The sequence below is a fragment of the Carassius auratus genome, chromosome 7 (genome assembly GCF_003368295.1).
Source record: "Carassius auratus strain Wakin chromosome 7, ASM336829v1, whole genome shotgun sequence".
Classification (NCBI taxonomy): Eukaryota; Metazoa; Chordata; class Actinopteri; order Cypriniformes; family Cyprinidae; genus Carassius; species Carassius auratus.
In genome coordinates, this window is record NC_039249.1 from 26145645 (window position 1) to 26162101 (window position 16457).

General features: G+C 37.1%; 1 protein-coding gene across 4 annotated transcripts in view; it reads left to right on the forward strand.

Moving 5' to 3' along the window:
• Window positions 1–16457, forward strand: part of acsf3 (acyl-CoA synthetase family member 3) — a 42124-nt gene that overhangs the window by 13772 nt on the left and 11895 nt on the right. For all 4 annotated transcript variants that reach the window (XM_026268185.1, XM_026268188.1, XM_026268187.1 and 1 more), the window contains exons 6-7: window positions 4787–4884; window positions 5946–6072. In XM_026268185.1, coding sequence (XP_026123970.1) covers window positions 4787–4884; window positions 5946–6072 — 225 coding nt within the window. The remainder of the gene's footprint in view (window positions 1–4786; window positions 4885–5945; window positions 6073–16457) is intronic.

Below are 16457 nucleotides of genomic sequence, written 5' to 3' on the forward strand. Positions count from 1 at the left end.
AATACCAATTTCGTCACCAATACAGAGATTCAGTTAAAGATTCTGAAAGCTTTTTTGAAGAAGATCCCATATTAATATTTTATGGCTTTACATTTAGCAATGTAAGAACTATGCAATATTATTGCAAAATACTTTTGGCCACGATAGTAAAAATCTGATATTGAGACTGCTCTAGTTCTTGAAATAAAGAAAAAGTGTATATATATATATATATATATATATATATATAATGTATATGTATATATATGTATGTATATGTATATGTGTGTGTGTGTGTGTGTGTGTGTGTGTGCAGTACTGTGCAAAAGTCTTAGGCCACTAGTATTTAAAGAGCCAGTAAGATGAAAATTCTAAGCTTCCTATCACTGTTTATAAGTCCTGTACAATAGGTTTAAATCCATCCAAGGTTAAAAAACATTGTCATTTTGTCAAAATATAATTTTAAAATTACTTCAATTCTCAGAGATCCCCAAACGGTTCGCGCGAAGCTGTTCAAATAATTCAGTTTCCTTAAACCCCACCTTTCGGTAGCATACTGTGTTCTGATTGGTCAACTGACATAGTCAGTTTTGATTGGTTGTTCCGCACACAACTTCACGGTAAACAATGCGTTAGCATCTGTTTGGGGTGAATTATGTATTATTCCTCTCCTTAAGTCTGGCTGCTTTTTCTTCTGTGTGGGTGTATTCAAACCGCACGCTTCAGTTTGAATCTGAATATCGCGTTCAGCTCGGGGGCGTCACATTAGATATAATGAAGGGAGACGTGAAAAACGGACATCGCGTTGTTTTCATATGGATTACTTTATCACAGAATATCTGTTAGCAGCACTTGTTTAGTTTTAGTAGACATGTCAGGCTTTCTATAGATATCTCTCTCAAGTCTCTTCGTTGAGTATTCACGGAGTTACACTTCATTTTAATGACGTGTTTGTACATGACGATCAGCACAGACAGGCTGCAGACAGCACACATACTGATAAGACGCTCGGGAGAAAATAAACACATAACTTCATAATCATACTTCGCGTTGTGATTCGGAGATGCTCGTTGGTCTAAATAAAGTTGGTAATGAACCCTCTTTTATGGCCAAACACTTTGAAAATCCCGACTTGAACTTGAACCGATATTAGAAAAGCAGTCATCAGTGAAATGTTGTGAACACAACAAAAGGGATTTGTTGTACTGCTCTGGTATTGTGGTAAAAATGAATTTTAGCCATTGGTTCTTCTGATCTTCATTCTTTGGCAGTGAAAATAAAACAAACTTGCCTTTACAATTAAAAACACACTGTCTCCTCGACATGATGCTATCACACCAACCAGAGCGTCTGTGTGTGGGGGGTGGGGCAGGTCAGAGTTCGTTTCTCTCAAGACGGTAGGCGGAGATTATTATGCAAAGTGTTCCTAGTGACGTACATAGAGATGGGCAAAAGATTTGAAATCTATAACGACTCGTTTCAGCGATTCAGAGTCGACTCCTTACTTTAGAAGCCAATAACTTTATAAATCGTGTACTTTTTGGTTTAATTACTTTGCACATTGTTTACACTGATGGACAGCTACATCATACACTGTAATACAGGTAATTTTTGATTTCCCATCTGTGTGGCTCTTTAAAAAAAAACCTGTTGTCCTAGGTGCACTTGCGCATTGTTTTTCAGGTAGCTTTGCAGATTTTTGTAACTTTTTCTTGAAGTTTCTTTGAGACATTGCCCGTTCATCTGGATTGAGTCTGTCTCAGTGTGTTTTGTTTCTTCATGTTTTTCCAGACAGACTGATGATGGTGAGATCAGGTCTCTGTGTAGAGCACTGGTTGCTGTCAGACTCCTTGTGCAAACAAAAATCTCACTTGATTATTACAATTAACAGCAAAAAATAATTTCTGGAAATGTAAACTGATATTTACTACTGACACACTACTGCTAAAGATAGAAATTACTGACTTTAAAACCATTTTTTGTTTGTGAAAATACTAGTGGCCGAGACTTTTGCACAGTACTGTATGTGTTTATGTATGTGTGTGTATATTACTATTTTTAATGCTTTTGAAAGAAGTTTCTTCTGCTCATCAAGCCTGCATTTATTTGATCAAAAATACAGAAAAAATATTGTGAAATATTTTTTTCATTTGTTTAGAATTATATACCTCTTCCTTCTGCCAGACTCTGAAATAGTGCTAGTTTAAATCTTTCTAATCATCTCGGCTTTGTTACTTTTTCTTCTACTGATGTTCAGCCCTAATGCTTCATCGCTTTCTTTTTTTTTTTGTTTTTTTATTTTGTTTTTTTTCTCAGACAGTTTTGCGATGGCAGGTTGTCACAGATCGACCTCCGCTCTGAAGTAGTTTGTTTGTCTTTCTTTCGTCTGCGTTTTGTTGTTTACGTGTGATTATCTTCTGAGAAGCTCTCCGTGGGTCTTTCTGAGTGATGTAGCACTGATCAAACTGCTCCCGTCAACTTCCACGTCTCCTTTTAGTGTCAGTATCAAAGCTCTTTCAGTGTAGTTTCTTGCATTGCTCTGGGTGTCTGAGGATTGTTTTGTTCGCCTTTCGACACGTGTTTGTGAGTGAAGGTGCTAACGTGGCTGTCAGAGGCAGCTTTTGTGCTCTCTTGTATAATAAGTGAAGAGTTCAGAGGAAAAATGGTCTGAAGTTAAAGCTCGGAGGTGATGATTAAGAGGAATTTGCGACTGTTAACATTTCCTGCTCGGCCCCACGAGACGCCTGTGTGAGGCTGTCTAATTCAAAAGTAGGTTGAAGTCGATCAATATCAGTCACAGGGTTGACTGTGATCACCAGAGGAGATGCCTATGAATTATGATGAGTTTGATCTAATGTGTGTGGCAGTATGAACCAGTTGGATCTTTGTTGAACAGAATTCTGATGCTGTAAAGCTCCAGACTGAGATTAAAAAGTCTCTTGAAGAAATGGTTTGGGTTTTCTTTTCAGCCAGTTCAGGAAATAATGTGATTCTTGATTTTACCAATTTTGAAAAAGCGCTCAAAAACTCATAGACTAGATGAGGCATTGTTCTAGTTGAATTAAATGGTAATGTTTTAAGACCTATTGCAAATGTTAATTATAAAAATGGATAGTATCAGCTATGGAATAAACATTGTGCATATCACCTTGTGGCACCCATAAGCCAGCTATTCAACTCAGTGAAGGTCTATATCTTCTAACAGAAGAGTGACACATCTTAATTAAATGTACTGAATAATTAATTAAATTTCTTGTTAATATCTTTATGTAGTAATTGTATCATGAAGTCACAAAATAACGATATGGCAGGAACATAATTGTTCAGCTCTCATTAAAACACAAGCAAGAGTTCTTGTTTTTAGAAATAGATGTTATTTCTAAACCTTTATATTGATTTTTTACACATTTTTAAACCTTTGTCTCTCTCTTACTCTTTCATTTGATCCATTTCTGTTGTAATTGCTCCACACCAAATTCTCCAGCTCGATTTTCTTACCATGGCTCCCTTTCTGCACTCTCTTTCTGTCTGTTTGCAGTTTAATTTTGGTGTGCTTTATTGGCGTGACAGAAACTGCTTGTGTATTACCAAAGCTTTCCATAGCTGAATACAATGAGAAATGTTACAAAATTAAGTTACATAAAGAAGTGAAATTGTGCGACTGGAGTAAACGAGTCATTTAAATAAATGTGTATGGCGACATTAAAGGAAATGCATAAATTGTCAAGAATAAATAAACTATTTAACAAGTGGTAATAAATAAGGGAAGTTCAGCTACTACTGTACATTCTACTGGTATTTTTTCATACTTAGGATGTGATCCATAAAGAATACATCAGTGCCCTAGCAACCACTCAGAAACTTATAGCTTTGAATTTAGTACAGGCGAACACCACTGACATTTTCAAGAAAATATTGAAATCTAGTTAAACAAGCCATTCAGAAAAACAAATCTAATTGTGCCAATAGCAGTAATGCGCATAAGTTATTTTTCTTTGCGTGTTGTACTAGCGGGTGCTGCCACTCCCTATGGTGGCTCTGTGTGGAATGCTGTGCGAAAAGCTTTGAATAAAACATGAGTGTGTGTGTGTATGTGTGTGTCCTCTGTTTTAATGAGGGCTTGTGATGGGCAGAGGGACTGGAGGCTTGTTAATGGCTTCTTTAAGCAGTCTGGGAGCTATTGTGTCCTTTTCTCATTTTGTGACAGGAATGCTGCTACAGGGACAACCACATTCCAGTATATACTTGCACGCAATCATATCCCAGTGGACACCGTGCATAGACCTCAAATCAGCCCCCATCTCATCTGTATTCACACTCAAACCCCTAATGGTCAGATTTCACATAACGTGTGTGTATATAGGAGTAAGACATCTCTTCAGCTCTGTATGTCTCTGCTACAGCTTTACAGTGCAGGCAGAATTTATTTTTTTTAGACAGATTGATCCAGTTTTACAGTAGGCTGACATTTTTCTTCCAAACACTACTGTGTTTGAGATGCTGGAAGTTGAATTTTCATAGTGAAGGCTTTGCTAGAAGAGTTTAAGGGTTTATTCACATCTCTCGTGTTTGGTTCCATTGAATCAAACTCAATTTGCAGCTTCTCCAAACCTAATTAAAATCAACTAGAAATCAGTTCAGTAATTAAATACAAGTTTACCATTACCTCTTTTAGGAATTGCTATATCCTTTTTGCTTTACATTACAATAAGGACCAATAGTTTTACTGCATATAAGGCGCGTAAATGAATACATTTTAAAATAAATTTTATCTGTATTTAATAATTTCCTGTGTGTGTTTTTCCAGGTGCGGTTGGAGTGCCTCTGCCAGGAGTGGAAGTGCGTATCATGATGACAAACTCCACTAACGCTATCATCGCTGAGGGCAACAGCAAAGGAACCCAGGTGCTCTGTTTTTAACTATAGAAATAAGTATTCCTAGTATCCACCTTTTTCCTACACCCCATGACACGAATTATGGGTATAACTTCCATTAAACCGTAAACAATGAGCGACTGATATAAAAAAAAGATTTAAAAGTTACTATCACCAGAGAATGAATAACTCCAAAAGCTCAAATGGGTCTTTCAGCAGCAATATTGTGGATATGTTCAATATTACTGTATAGTAAGTCTATATTATGTAACCTATACATATTTTGTGTGACTCTAAAATGTTCTGTCATGGAGTACTTGGATATTTATGCATCTGTCTAAGTGCTTTGCTTCATTAAAAAAATTTTTAAATGTATATTTCACCTTTTAAATATTTTAGTAAACCCTGCTGATAGGGATTAGAAGTGAAGACAGGCACTGTGGAAAGAAAAAAATGGTAAAGAGTTGATTTGGAGAGAAAAACATGAGAGCAGGCCACAACTGTGCAGTTTCTGGTGTCTTTTTTTATAGAAATACAGCAGGTCCAAAAAAAAAGTAAATATTCAGGAAAGACATTTATTGCAGATATTGTTGCGATAGCAATGTCACATTAATTGTGTTACATTATTTAATGTAAAAATTTTACATTTAATAAAATAAATATAGAGTACAAACAGAGTTGTAAAAAAAAAAAAGGTTGTACATCTGTCAAACTGGCTGATAAGAATTATTTGTAGTGCAAATAATATTATTTGTACCCTATTATAGGAAATTATTTGTTTCAATCGTTTAGCCATGAGTGAAAGTTCTCCAAACCGGAAGTACTACCCATAATTTAAAATACAGTAAAATATTACAGAAGAAGGTGGACAGTCATTCCTTAAGTTTATGTGCACACCTTCTTGTGCATAAAACCTGTATAAATTTTCTCACAAAAAAAACCAAACACTTTAAGTATGCATTTAAACTGATTAAAATATATGATCAAATTTGTATTTACTATATGTACACAGTTATTAATGAAGAAGCCATATGACATATGCCTCCTAGACATATGTGTGTTTTTTTTTTATTATTATTATTATTTTTCAGGTGAAGGCTGGTTTGGAGGGGAAGGAAGGCGAGCTGTTGGTTCGAGGTTCTTCTGTTTTTCAGAAGTACTGGAACAAACCTCAGGAGACCGCAGACAGCTTCACTGAGGACGGATGGTTCAAAACTGGTACTGCTCTCACACCTATTTGATGCTTGTCTGTTATGGTAGTACACATACAATATAGGGGAGCATGTCTACATACTGTGCATAGATGAGACTGTGTGTTCAACTTTGACAGCCCTAGTTCTGTGGGACATGCTATATGACAAGCTATATAAATGTTTGACTGTCTGTCTGAATAAAGTGCAAGATAAATCTAATATAAAATATAAAAAATAACGAGAGATAAAAGGAAAAGACATATTGGTCCAGTTTGCTATCATAAAAGCAGGACATAAAATTAAAAGAATTGTTCACCCAAAAATGAAAATTCTATCGTGATTTATTATTGGCTTTTCTTTTATGCAACAGAAAATTAGATGCAAACTTGTCATGCTGTAAATGTAAAATGTATAAATGTATTTACAGATGTTACAGATAAAAATATAAGTATAATGTAAAAACATGTATGTACTCTACACAATAAGTGCATTGAATCAATTGATTAATTTAAATGTAAGTTCACAGTAGTTAAGGCCACCTAATATAAAGTGAGACCAAAAAAAATGTAAATGAGAATGTCAAGGAAAAGAGAGCAGTTTGATGAGAGAGAGAGAGACTGCAGGAGGCAGCAAGGACAGAGTCGCAGTGCTCCACGCTTCTGTCACACTCCATTACACAGCACCATCCCATAATAAGAGACAGAGAGCAATCAGCTCAAAACACACCAGTCTGCAGCCTGTGTGTGTGTGTGTGTGTGTGGTTTCATTCTGGTGGTATGTATTCATATGGAAAAAAACATTTCTGAAACAGACTATTTGCTTCTTGTTTATTAATATTTAGACTCTCGCTAGTATTAATACCAATGCTAACAGTACTAATGGCATGATGTTGGCATAAAAAGCCCCTACTGAGGAATAGATTATTAAACATGATAAAAAGATATAAAACAGCAAATTATTTGATTTGTTCATTAGAGTTTTAGAGCAGGTGAATCTGAAACCAGTGATACCACAACAATGAGCCGTCTAGGGTTTTGGAATATTATTTTTAATCCACAGTAATTCACATTCAATAATGAATATTCTGTTATCAGTTACTCACCCTCATGTCATTCCAAATCTCCTTTTATCTTCAAGACGCAAATTAAGATTTTTAATGACACCTGAGACCTTTTTATCCTCAAGTGAAAGTCGATTCAACCAAAACTTTCAAGCTCCAAAAACATCATAAAAGTAATCCACATGACTCGGTTTATTTCCATTTTCATGAATCGATGTCAATGTTTTGTGTGTGTGCAAAAAAAGTCACTTTTGCATGGATCTCTGACACACATTCACAAAAGATCCATTTGCGTTCATTTTGCAGATGATCTACTGAAAATGAGCAAATTAAAGAACAGACACAGCCAGCTCATTTCCATAATGACCAACCCAATCTACTATCTATCAAGAGCAGCACAAATGAGCAATTATTGCAGCCATGTCAAGCACAAAATGTGTTAAGACATGCTTATTTTGGGTGTTAAATAATGGCACAAATACCAGTAAATTGAATTCCGCTTCTCATCACTAATTATTAGTAAATCATGACTGTTTTTTATTCATTGGCACAAACCATTAGTCAGTCTTGCCCTAAATTTCAATTAAAGACTACCGGTATCATCTTGGGCAGTCATTGAAGGTTGTCACTGAAACACTTTAGCGGTGTATGTGTTTTACTGTGTGTTGTGTGTAACAACCCCCCTCACCTCTCCAAAAAAAACTTGTTGACCTCTCTAATCATGTAGTCAGCTGATGAACAATTAATCGACCATCCTGCCCATCCCCAAAAAGAAACGTCCTTCTCATTTCCTTTTCACCTGCAACCTTAAAGCCTGCTCTTCTTGTTCTTCCCGAGTTTGCTGGATGCTGCAGTCCATCTGCTCACCCTCACACCCTCACATTTCATCATCACACTCTCAGAGAGGGAGATGGAGCAGATCAATGTGGCCCGTGTCTGCCCGGCTGTGTCTCTAATAGTGTAAGTGTGGCTGCAGGCTGTGACTGGCACCTCTATAGATCATCTGTCTCCCTTTCTACAGCGCTCACTTTCTGCCAATCCTCATGCTTCGTTCTTCCCATTGATTTTCATGCGTGCCTTTATGTACTCCCTCCTCCTCCTCTTCCATATCTCTTGTTCTTTTGTTGTTGCTATGAATCTCAGGCTGTTGGATACTCCATCAGCAGTCCACACACACACACACACACACGCACAGATCCTCATTAACTCTGGTTGAAGGTCATTAGGATTTCGTAATAAATATCTAGGATCATTATCTGGCCCTGGCTTTTGCTTTACATTTTCTGTAAGTGAAAGATTAACTTGGTAGCCTGCTATTCATCTTTTTTTGTCAACTGACTCACTACGTCTTGTTAGATGTTTTACTATCAGCTCAAAGTCTAACATAGAGGTTATTCTTCCCGAGAACTGTCAAGTTAGGCAGGAAGAGGTTGTCCGACCAACATAATAACATATAATAACATGTAAATGGATCTGTTTTAACCTTGTTATTTAAAAAATATACTTGTCATATTTGTGTGTGATATGTATCAGATGGTCTTTGAACTCTCTGTTGTCAACTGAAGTTCAGGCTTGTCTGTCTTTGGTTATATGTTGTATAGTTTTTACCCATGATACTATAGTAAGATCCCACATGCTGTAAACAACCAATAAATTTTTTTCTAACACACAAACAGTAGGGAAAGAAACCAGGGAAAAGGAAAAGAAATGAAGAAAGACAAGCGGGTTGAGGTGATGCCCTCTTCTCTAGCAGGACAGCTCTTTCCTGGAATAAATTATGCTCTGGGAAACAATAAATAAAAATAAATAAATAAGACAAGGCTGCGCACAGAGAAGCATTAGCAATTTTCCAAATGCTGCGCACACATAGTTATGAATAATGGAGGCATGCTAAAAGTCGGGTGCGCTCGGGTAAGCACTGGTTAGGGAATGCACATTAGCCCAGCTGCTCGTAAATAACAAACGAGGAGCGAGGTGGTAACGGGGTTGACTCCCGAGCACCGGAGCGCTGGGCAGAATGTTAACTAGCTGTTTCACTCTCTCTCTCTCTCGCCACCGTGATCAAATTGTAGACATTTATTAATGATATATGGAGAGTTTGCAAGTTTTATTTGCTTTGTTCTGTGCTTCAGTGTTTTCAGTCTGCTGGGCGGCCAATTCATCACCCAGCTCTGTTTTCAAGCGATCCCAGCCAAAGCTTGATCACATGAAGCATTCAGTCATCCCCCTCACCATCTATTTCTCCTAACCCTTGTTTTGCTCCTCCTTCTTTCTGAACCCAACCCTCAGGTCACACATCTCTCCTTCTCACTGGCCTGTCTAACACAGTTATCCAGTGCGAAGATCACAAGTCCAATGATGGCTCTGAAATTCAGTACTGGACAAAAGTTTGGAATAATCAAGAATACAGTGTGTGTGCCTATGTCTGTGTGTGTATATATACTAGGGCTGTCAAAATTGCTCAAAAATGACGTTCAAATATTCCCTCTAAAAAGAATGTCTTCAATGACATGCATTACGTCAATAACAGGAAAAAATAATACAAAGAGACATAACTACTTGTATAGGTAGTCTATTTAAGTTTAAACATATATGACAACGTACTACCTACACAAAAACAAGGAAATCAACTAATGGCCAAGACTACAGACCTCACGCTCTCGGACCCTCACGTTCTCTGCGCATAACAGTTTAAACGAAAAATCACAATTGAGTGCTGATCATGAGTTTTGTGCAAGCAATTTAAGGTCGTGACTGTTGTCCCAAATATAGCAGGCTTCATTCAGTGATTGAAACAAACATAATTAATATTAATTGAAGTTTTACAGCATATAGAACTGACATTGAATGCTCCGAGCGAGCTGTGCTGTGGTAAACATGGAACTTTTCCTTGACATGAAACGATAAATAATCAAATCTCGGATCCATTGCTTGACCGAACTCCCCGAAGCCTGTCCCATCCGCGATACTGATCAGTGTCATGTCCTTACAAAAGAACGGAATTTATTTATTCGTTATGGCCCCTGTCGTGTTGCAGACAAAGAGCTTGCGGCGGGCGATGCAAATTTAACGTTAAGTGTCAAGACGTGACTGTTTAGCTGGAGTTCCACACATTATGCCATGCTCATTTGGGTGCACATTTTTGAGATGTGACCTCATGTTGCTAGTTGTCAAATGGTATCCTAACTTATCTCACGGGTCAATAATTTTACCTCATTTTCTCTGCTACGGTCGAGTTGGGCTCTGCACTTGCTGGCATCTTCCATGAAGACGCGTCAACTTTCAGCAGTGATGCTGTGCCAGACAGTTGGACTCCTGTGACCTGTCCCTGAACCCTCAGGCGCGCCGACTCGCAGAGCAGACAACCACGCCTCTACTACCGCGGGCGTTTTTTTTCCACTTTTTTTTTTTTCAATTCGAATATTAATTTTCACCTTCAAAATTAGTTTTTTTTTTTTTTTACTATTCGAATACATATTCCAATTTAGAATATTTGTTGACAGCCCTAATATATACATATACTTGTTTTCTGTGACAGCAAATAATTTTTTAGCAACCATTACAACATTACTTATTCTTTACATGAGGACATTGCAAATTGTCTTTGCGTTCATGAGCCATGAATAGAAAAGTTTTGCATTAGTGAATCTGTTGCATTAGTGAGACTGGATAAAGTGTTCATTGGATGAGTGCTGAATTTCCTGTTATAGAGTGTGGAGAACATTAGTTTTTAATTAATAAATGGTTTTCAATATGTCTTTCTTCGAGATCCCTTAAACAAGATTTGTTAGACTTCTCAAAGACTCAAGGTCTCAGAATGGTGTTCAGTCCCCCTCCCCCCCAAAGAAAATACCTCAATAATATCTCAATATTGACCTCAATAAAATCAATACAGTAATGTGATGTAAAATGCGGCAATATTTGACCATACCCCCCATCCTTCCCATAATCCTTTAACTTTCATATATTTTATACAGTATATCTGAGATTTTTCAAATTCTTCTAATCTTGTTCTTATGAGCCATGAACTGCTAAGTAACCTGCTGAGATTATTCTGTGTAGGTGACATACATTCGTCCTCTGTTGAAATGGGCCACATATTGAGTACAAGGACAATCACTCTTTCTTCTTTTTGAAGAGTAAAAGAATATCTGTCCCCAGTGCCATCATCCTGTTTTTGAGAAAGAGCACACTTGTTGACAGATAGAGCGTTGCTGATTGTACTTTGCTTGACGTTATGTGTGAGGAGTGAAAGGCAGTGAGAGTGAGAAGTGACCTTACTGTTGCTGTCACAGATTCTAGACAGCCATGTGCTATTTGAGGACACTTTAGCAGGCTCCTTTTTATAAAGCTGCCCTGCAAATTCACTCTTTGTGTAAATGGTTTGCCCTGCTGTAATATAAAGTATTTAACTACAAAGATAAACATTTACTTTTTCTTCAAAATAATGTGGACTGATCATTCATTCACAATAATGCAATGCTAAAGGAAGTAACGATGTCTTAGAGCACAATGAAAATTGGTTGTCCTATTCCTGGCTGTGTGTACAGCTCTGCATGTCATTACTAAAAAAACGTCCAGACACACAGGCCCAAAAGCTACAGTCATTTATGAGTTTTCCTTGTGCTTGAAGCAGTCAGTTTGCAGTTTTCTCTTGGTAAATCTGTTTCTTGAGCTTGAAATGTTGGCACTGATTCTCAACAGCTCTGAGGTCTTGCCTAAGACATGTCCGCCCAACTACCTACCCCGACCCACTGAGGGGCTGCCCTCAACAGCTGCTTGACCTAGTCTAATTTTTACACTTGTCCTGTCCTTCGGAGCTAGAGAGACCTGGGGTGCTTCTCAATATCCCTCCTTGTCTCCTCGCTCCTCCGTCCTCCATCCTATGACCCGGAAACCTATCGAGCATTGCCATCTTGAAGGACATCTCAATTCTCTAATTGCACCAGGAGGAGGCGAGGATCGAGGAGGGAGGAGGCTTCATGAGGAGCGATGAACAAGGATACACAGGTGTATCCTATGCGGAAGTCTTTTAACGACTAAACGTGATGCATGTATAAATTCTCCTCCCCCTTCACATCTGTTTTAATACTTTTTATTTATATTTTACCTTTTCACTTCAAATAAACCATGCAAGTCATATATTTCAAACAGGGCATCTTGCTTTATTAATATTTATTTTGAATGTCTTAATTAACAAACTTTAACAACATAAGGGCAGATCCCTTTAATCACAGCTGAGGACACTTTGAAGTAATGCTGAAGGAAGTGAGGATAAATCAAATCACTTCACTTGATTCACTCCATCCTCACGTCTTATATAATACCCATGCATTTTGTTGTAATAAAAGCAAGAAAAAAAACTATTTGTCAGTGGGGTAACAAAAATAAACTTAATTCAAGACTGGAAGCTGGAACTCATAATTTAATTGTGTATTTGAATGTTGGAGCTTAATACATATTAGATTCCAAACCTCCATGATATCCTAAAGTTGGGCTTATCATGTGCAAGCTGCACAATCATTGCCGTTAACAATTCCGCCCTCTCACTGAATCATATTAGACAAACAAGATCACTCACCCAAGTGTAAAGCACTCGCTCTGGTATTAATTACTAAAATAAGACTATGGCTGTGTCCCAGTTGGCATACATTCTTTTCAAAATAGTATCTAAGATTAGAATCTGTGCATTGTGAATTACAGCGTATTGAAAAATAATATGCTTGGATGATGTACTATTTTCAGTGGGCTTTCAAAGTCCATCCTTATAATACCATTAATGTTAATGTTACTCATTCCAACAACTGATGAAGAGTTGCTGTGATTATTCTGATTCGATTTTATTCGCTGTAAGCAAACAGGAATGATTTGCGGACACTTCAGTTGGTGCTTATTATGCCTCAATCATTAAATTCATTGTATTATTTCAAATAAGTTAATGTGTTAATTTTGAAAGCCCTAACTATACTCAAATGTGAATTTAAATTATGGTCATCATTATCAGTATTACGTTACAACATTATCCAAGTTGACTGTTTCAATGAACAACGAATTAAGGCTTTTGTCACAGTTGGAGCAAAATGAGATCTGAATCCACTTTCAAAGCTGGTGTGAATGTAATTTTGGTTCACTTAAAGCGGAATGAGTTTAATTCTTTAACAGGAAGAGTATTGTAGAGATATACATATTTGATTGCAACTGATGAGAAGAAAAAAAAGCTAAAGGATGATAAATGTAATTTGTGTTTTGTCAGTGCTTGCCTTGTTATTCACCCTCATTAGCCTTTATGTGGAGCTGGAAGTGTTATAATGCTCTAAAATTCATCCATTAATATTCATGTTGTTGTGAGTGTTTACTGTATATGATTACTTAACAGAGATCACTTTCCATCAGGCCCCACTTAATCTACAATTCTTTCCGAGTTCTACTTATATTGGAGGAAGATGGCACTTTATGTGCTGACTTTCAACATTATCCTTCATTGAACTAGTCTTTGATTATGTTTTGTTCCTTCTTCATCTTAAAGAGCACTGCAGCACCTATTAAAAGCAAATATTTAATACACTAACACACACTATTATGCTGAAACCCAAATTGTTGTTGTCAGGTCTGAAAGCAAATTAAATTCTAAATCTGCAATTTGGTGCCATTTAAAAAAAGTAAGATAAAAATACAAAAATGTCTCTCAAAAGCCTGGTGTATCATATTTGATACATATTACTACATTTTAACATGATTTAAAGAGTAAATAAATGCTTTTTTTTCTCTCTTCACTTTAGAATTTTTATAAATATCCAACAGAAGCTCAGTTCAAGTTTTACAAACCCACTCAGCCTATGCTCTTCACCTCAATTTTGCGTCCATGGCTGTCAGGGAATATAGAGTCATTCACACATGTTCAGGAGGAGCAGTGGAGCTCACAGCTTGTCAGAGCGCTGTGTTTGTTCACTGATGTGTAAGTGTGCTGGACGTGAAACATGGCCTCTTTCACACTGCCCTTTCCTGAGCTGTCAACCCCCTTCAGCCTCTCATGAAAGTATGTGTGTGTGTATGATGTGCGTGTGCTGCATTGGTTTTGTTTACACCCTCAGCTTCCAGCAAAATAGCCTATTTATGTTTGTTTAAGTGTTGGCATGTGCCAGGAGCTTTTACAGATGTGTTTGATGGCATGTTCAGGTAATTTGTGGGTATGAAAAACTACACTTTTTTTTAACACTTTGTGTTAAATCAAAGAGTTAAAAATATAACCAAACATATTGGATTTCTTATGTTAAAGCATCACCAAACCTCAGCTCACCATCTGAAATGACACTATATGTGGAAATAATGTGAAGATTGACTTTGCTTTAAACGCATGAGTTGTCTCTGGGATGCTTTCTCCACATTGCATCATGTGTTCGTACTTGTTTAGCATGCAACATGGCTGTGTTCACTTAAACACCTCAGCCAGACATTGAGAAAAAAAGAACTAGTGCAATAAAGCTTCTTATCATTTTAATTAGGAAAGCCGCTGGGCCATAGCGCTTCTGCAGTGACTTCAGTAGACTGATGCCTTTGCTGCCACTGTGTTCATGGAGCGGTTCATATTAGCGTTCGCACAATTACTCATTTTTACTAGTCGGCCAGAAAGTTGTCATGTAGTTGACGGGTCATTGTTTACCTGATGTAAATGAGTCGCGACATAGTGTTCAGAATCAGAGGTCTTTGCTGTTAAATGTTGTGTTGATGGTAGGTGTGTGGTTCGAGAGAATGTCTATGTAACTGTCCTTACGTTCTCATAAACAATGTAAAATCAATCATTTGGTCTCATTTGCTTATAGTGTTTGTTACCTTCTGGGAGACACTTGATTAGTTTCAAGGCAGTTTACAGGAATTTTGGCTTGTGAGTCAATGGCGTGACCGCATTAATTTATTAATACCTTAAAAATGCATTTAACATATACTGTATAATGACTTGGATACATTGTTGAATGAAAGAGGGGAGATATATAATCAAATAATAATGATTAATAGGCCTACTCTTTAAATTCTTCAGAAAATAAGTTTGATTAGGGAAAACTGCAATATTATTATAGAACTACATATAGGTAGCCAATGTCTATGGTAACATCCTAAACTGTAAAATGACTGTAAAAGCTACAACTTAAATAATTTTACAGTTCAAATATTATTAGTTTTGACATAAACCGGTTTAAATCGTAAATTATTATGTATTTATTTTTTTATTGATTACATCACATTATATTATTAATCAATTTTAATGAAACTTCAATATGGAATAGAATTTTTTCTCCTACTTTTTCTCTGAAAAATATTTTTCTACAGTTTACACGCTACAATTGTAAAGCAACAAACTATTTGTCTTTCCTCACTGAACATGAAGATGCTAGCATAATCACAATCAATCAAGAATCACATTAATTTATTTAATTATATAATAAACCGTTATATGGCCTGCCCAGAGCAATACTGCAGGAATAGAAACCAAACTCAACAAACAAAAAATTACTTGTTGTTTTCCAGTTGGTTAGGACAAAAATTCTTATCAATTAAGCTGGTAGCATTTCGTTTTTTTTTGTTTTTTTTTTGCTGGTTAGGACTGTTATTCATATCCACATATTCATCAACCTTCTTTTGCTTGTAATCATAGAAGAAAACCCTGACTCCAGGGTTTAATACTTTCTGTGACCTTTGATCCCTCCCCAGGGGCATTATGAATTCTTAAAGAGGAAAAAAACCTCTGTAAATTCTCTTCCCTCACTCGCCAACAGCTTATCTGTCCCCATGTCAAACATGTTCCTGGTTCATTTCCATGAGAAGGAAGCTACGCTGCTGTGACCAAATTACACCTTGCATTTGCGGATAGGGTTATTTTAAAGAAGGACGAGGCGAGTGTAAATACACTCTTACTGCTGTTAACACCCAGCCACTTTTCCCCACCGCCCCCATCCCTTGCTCATGCTCTCTGTCTCCTTCCACCCACCCGCTTCTCCTTCACCTCACCCCAGCCTATCACTGTGGAGCAGTGGTCTGTGAAGAAATTCCCAATATCTAAATTTACACACTGTATCAATCTTGTTTAATAGACTGGAAAGCTTATTGCTCCGGTGCTGGGCGGCAAGAGAGGGCAGCGCTGATAAATTGCGCCGTCCCTGCGACAGCCGCCAGTGATGTATAATGAAATATTTATGATTTATCCCAGCTAATAAACTGAAATGAAGAGCCTGATGTATGGGAACAGATGGGCCCTCTATTGATGCCGTGCTCCTCGCTGGAGATGGAGAGAGAGAAAAAAGCTCTACGTTTTAGAGCTTTATTGAAAATGTATTGGGGGGAAAAGGCAGTTGTTT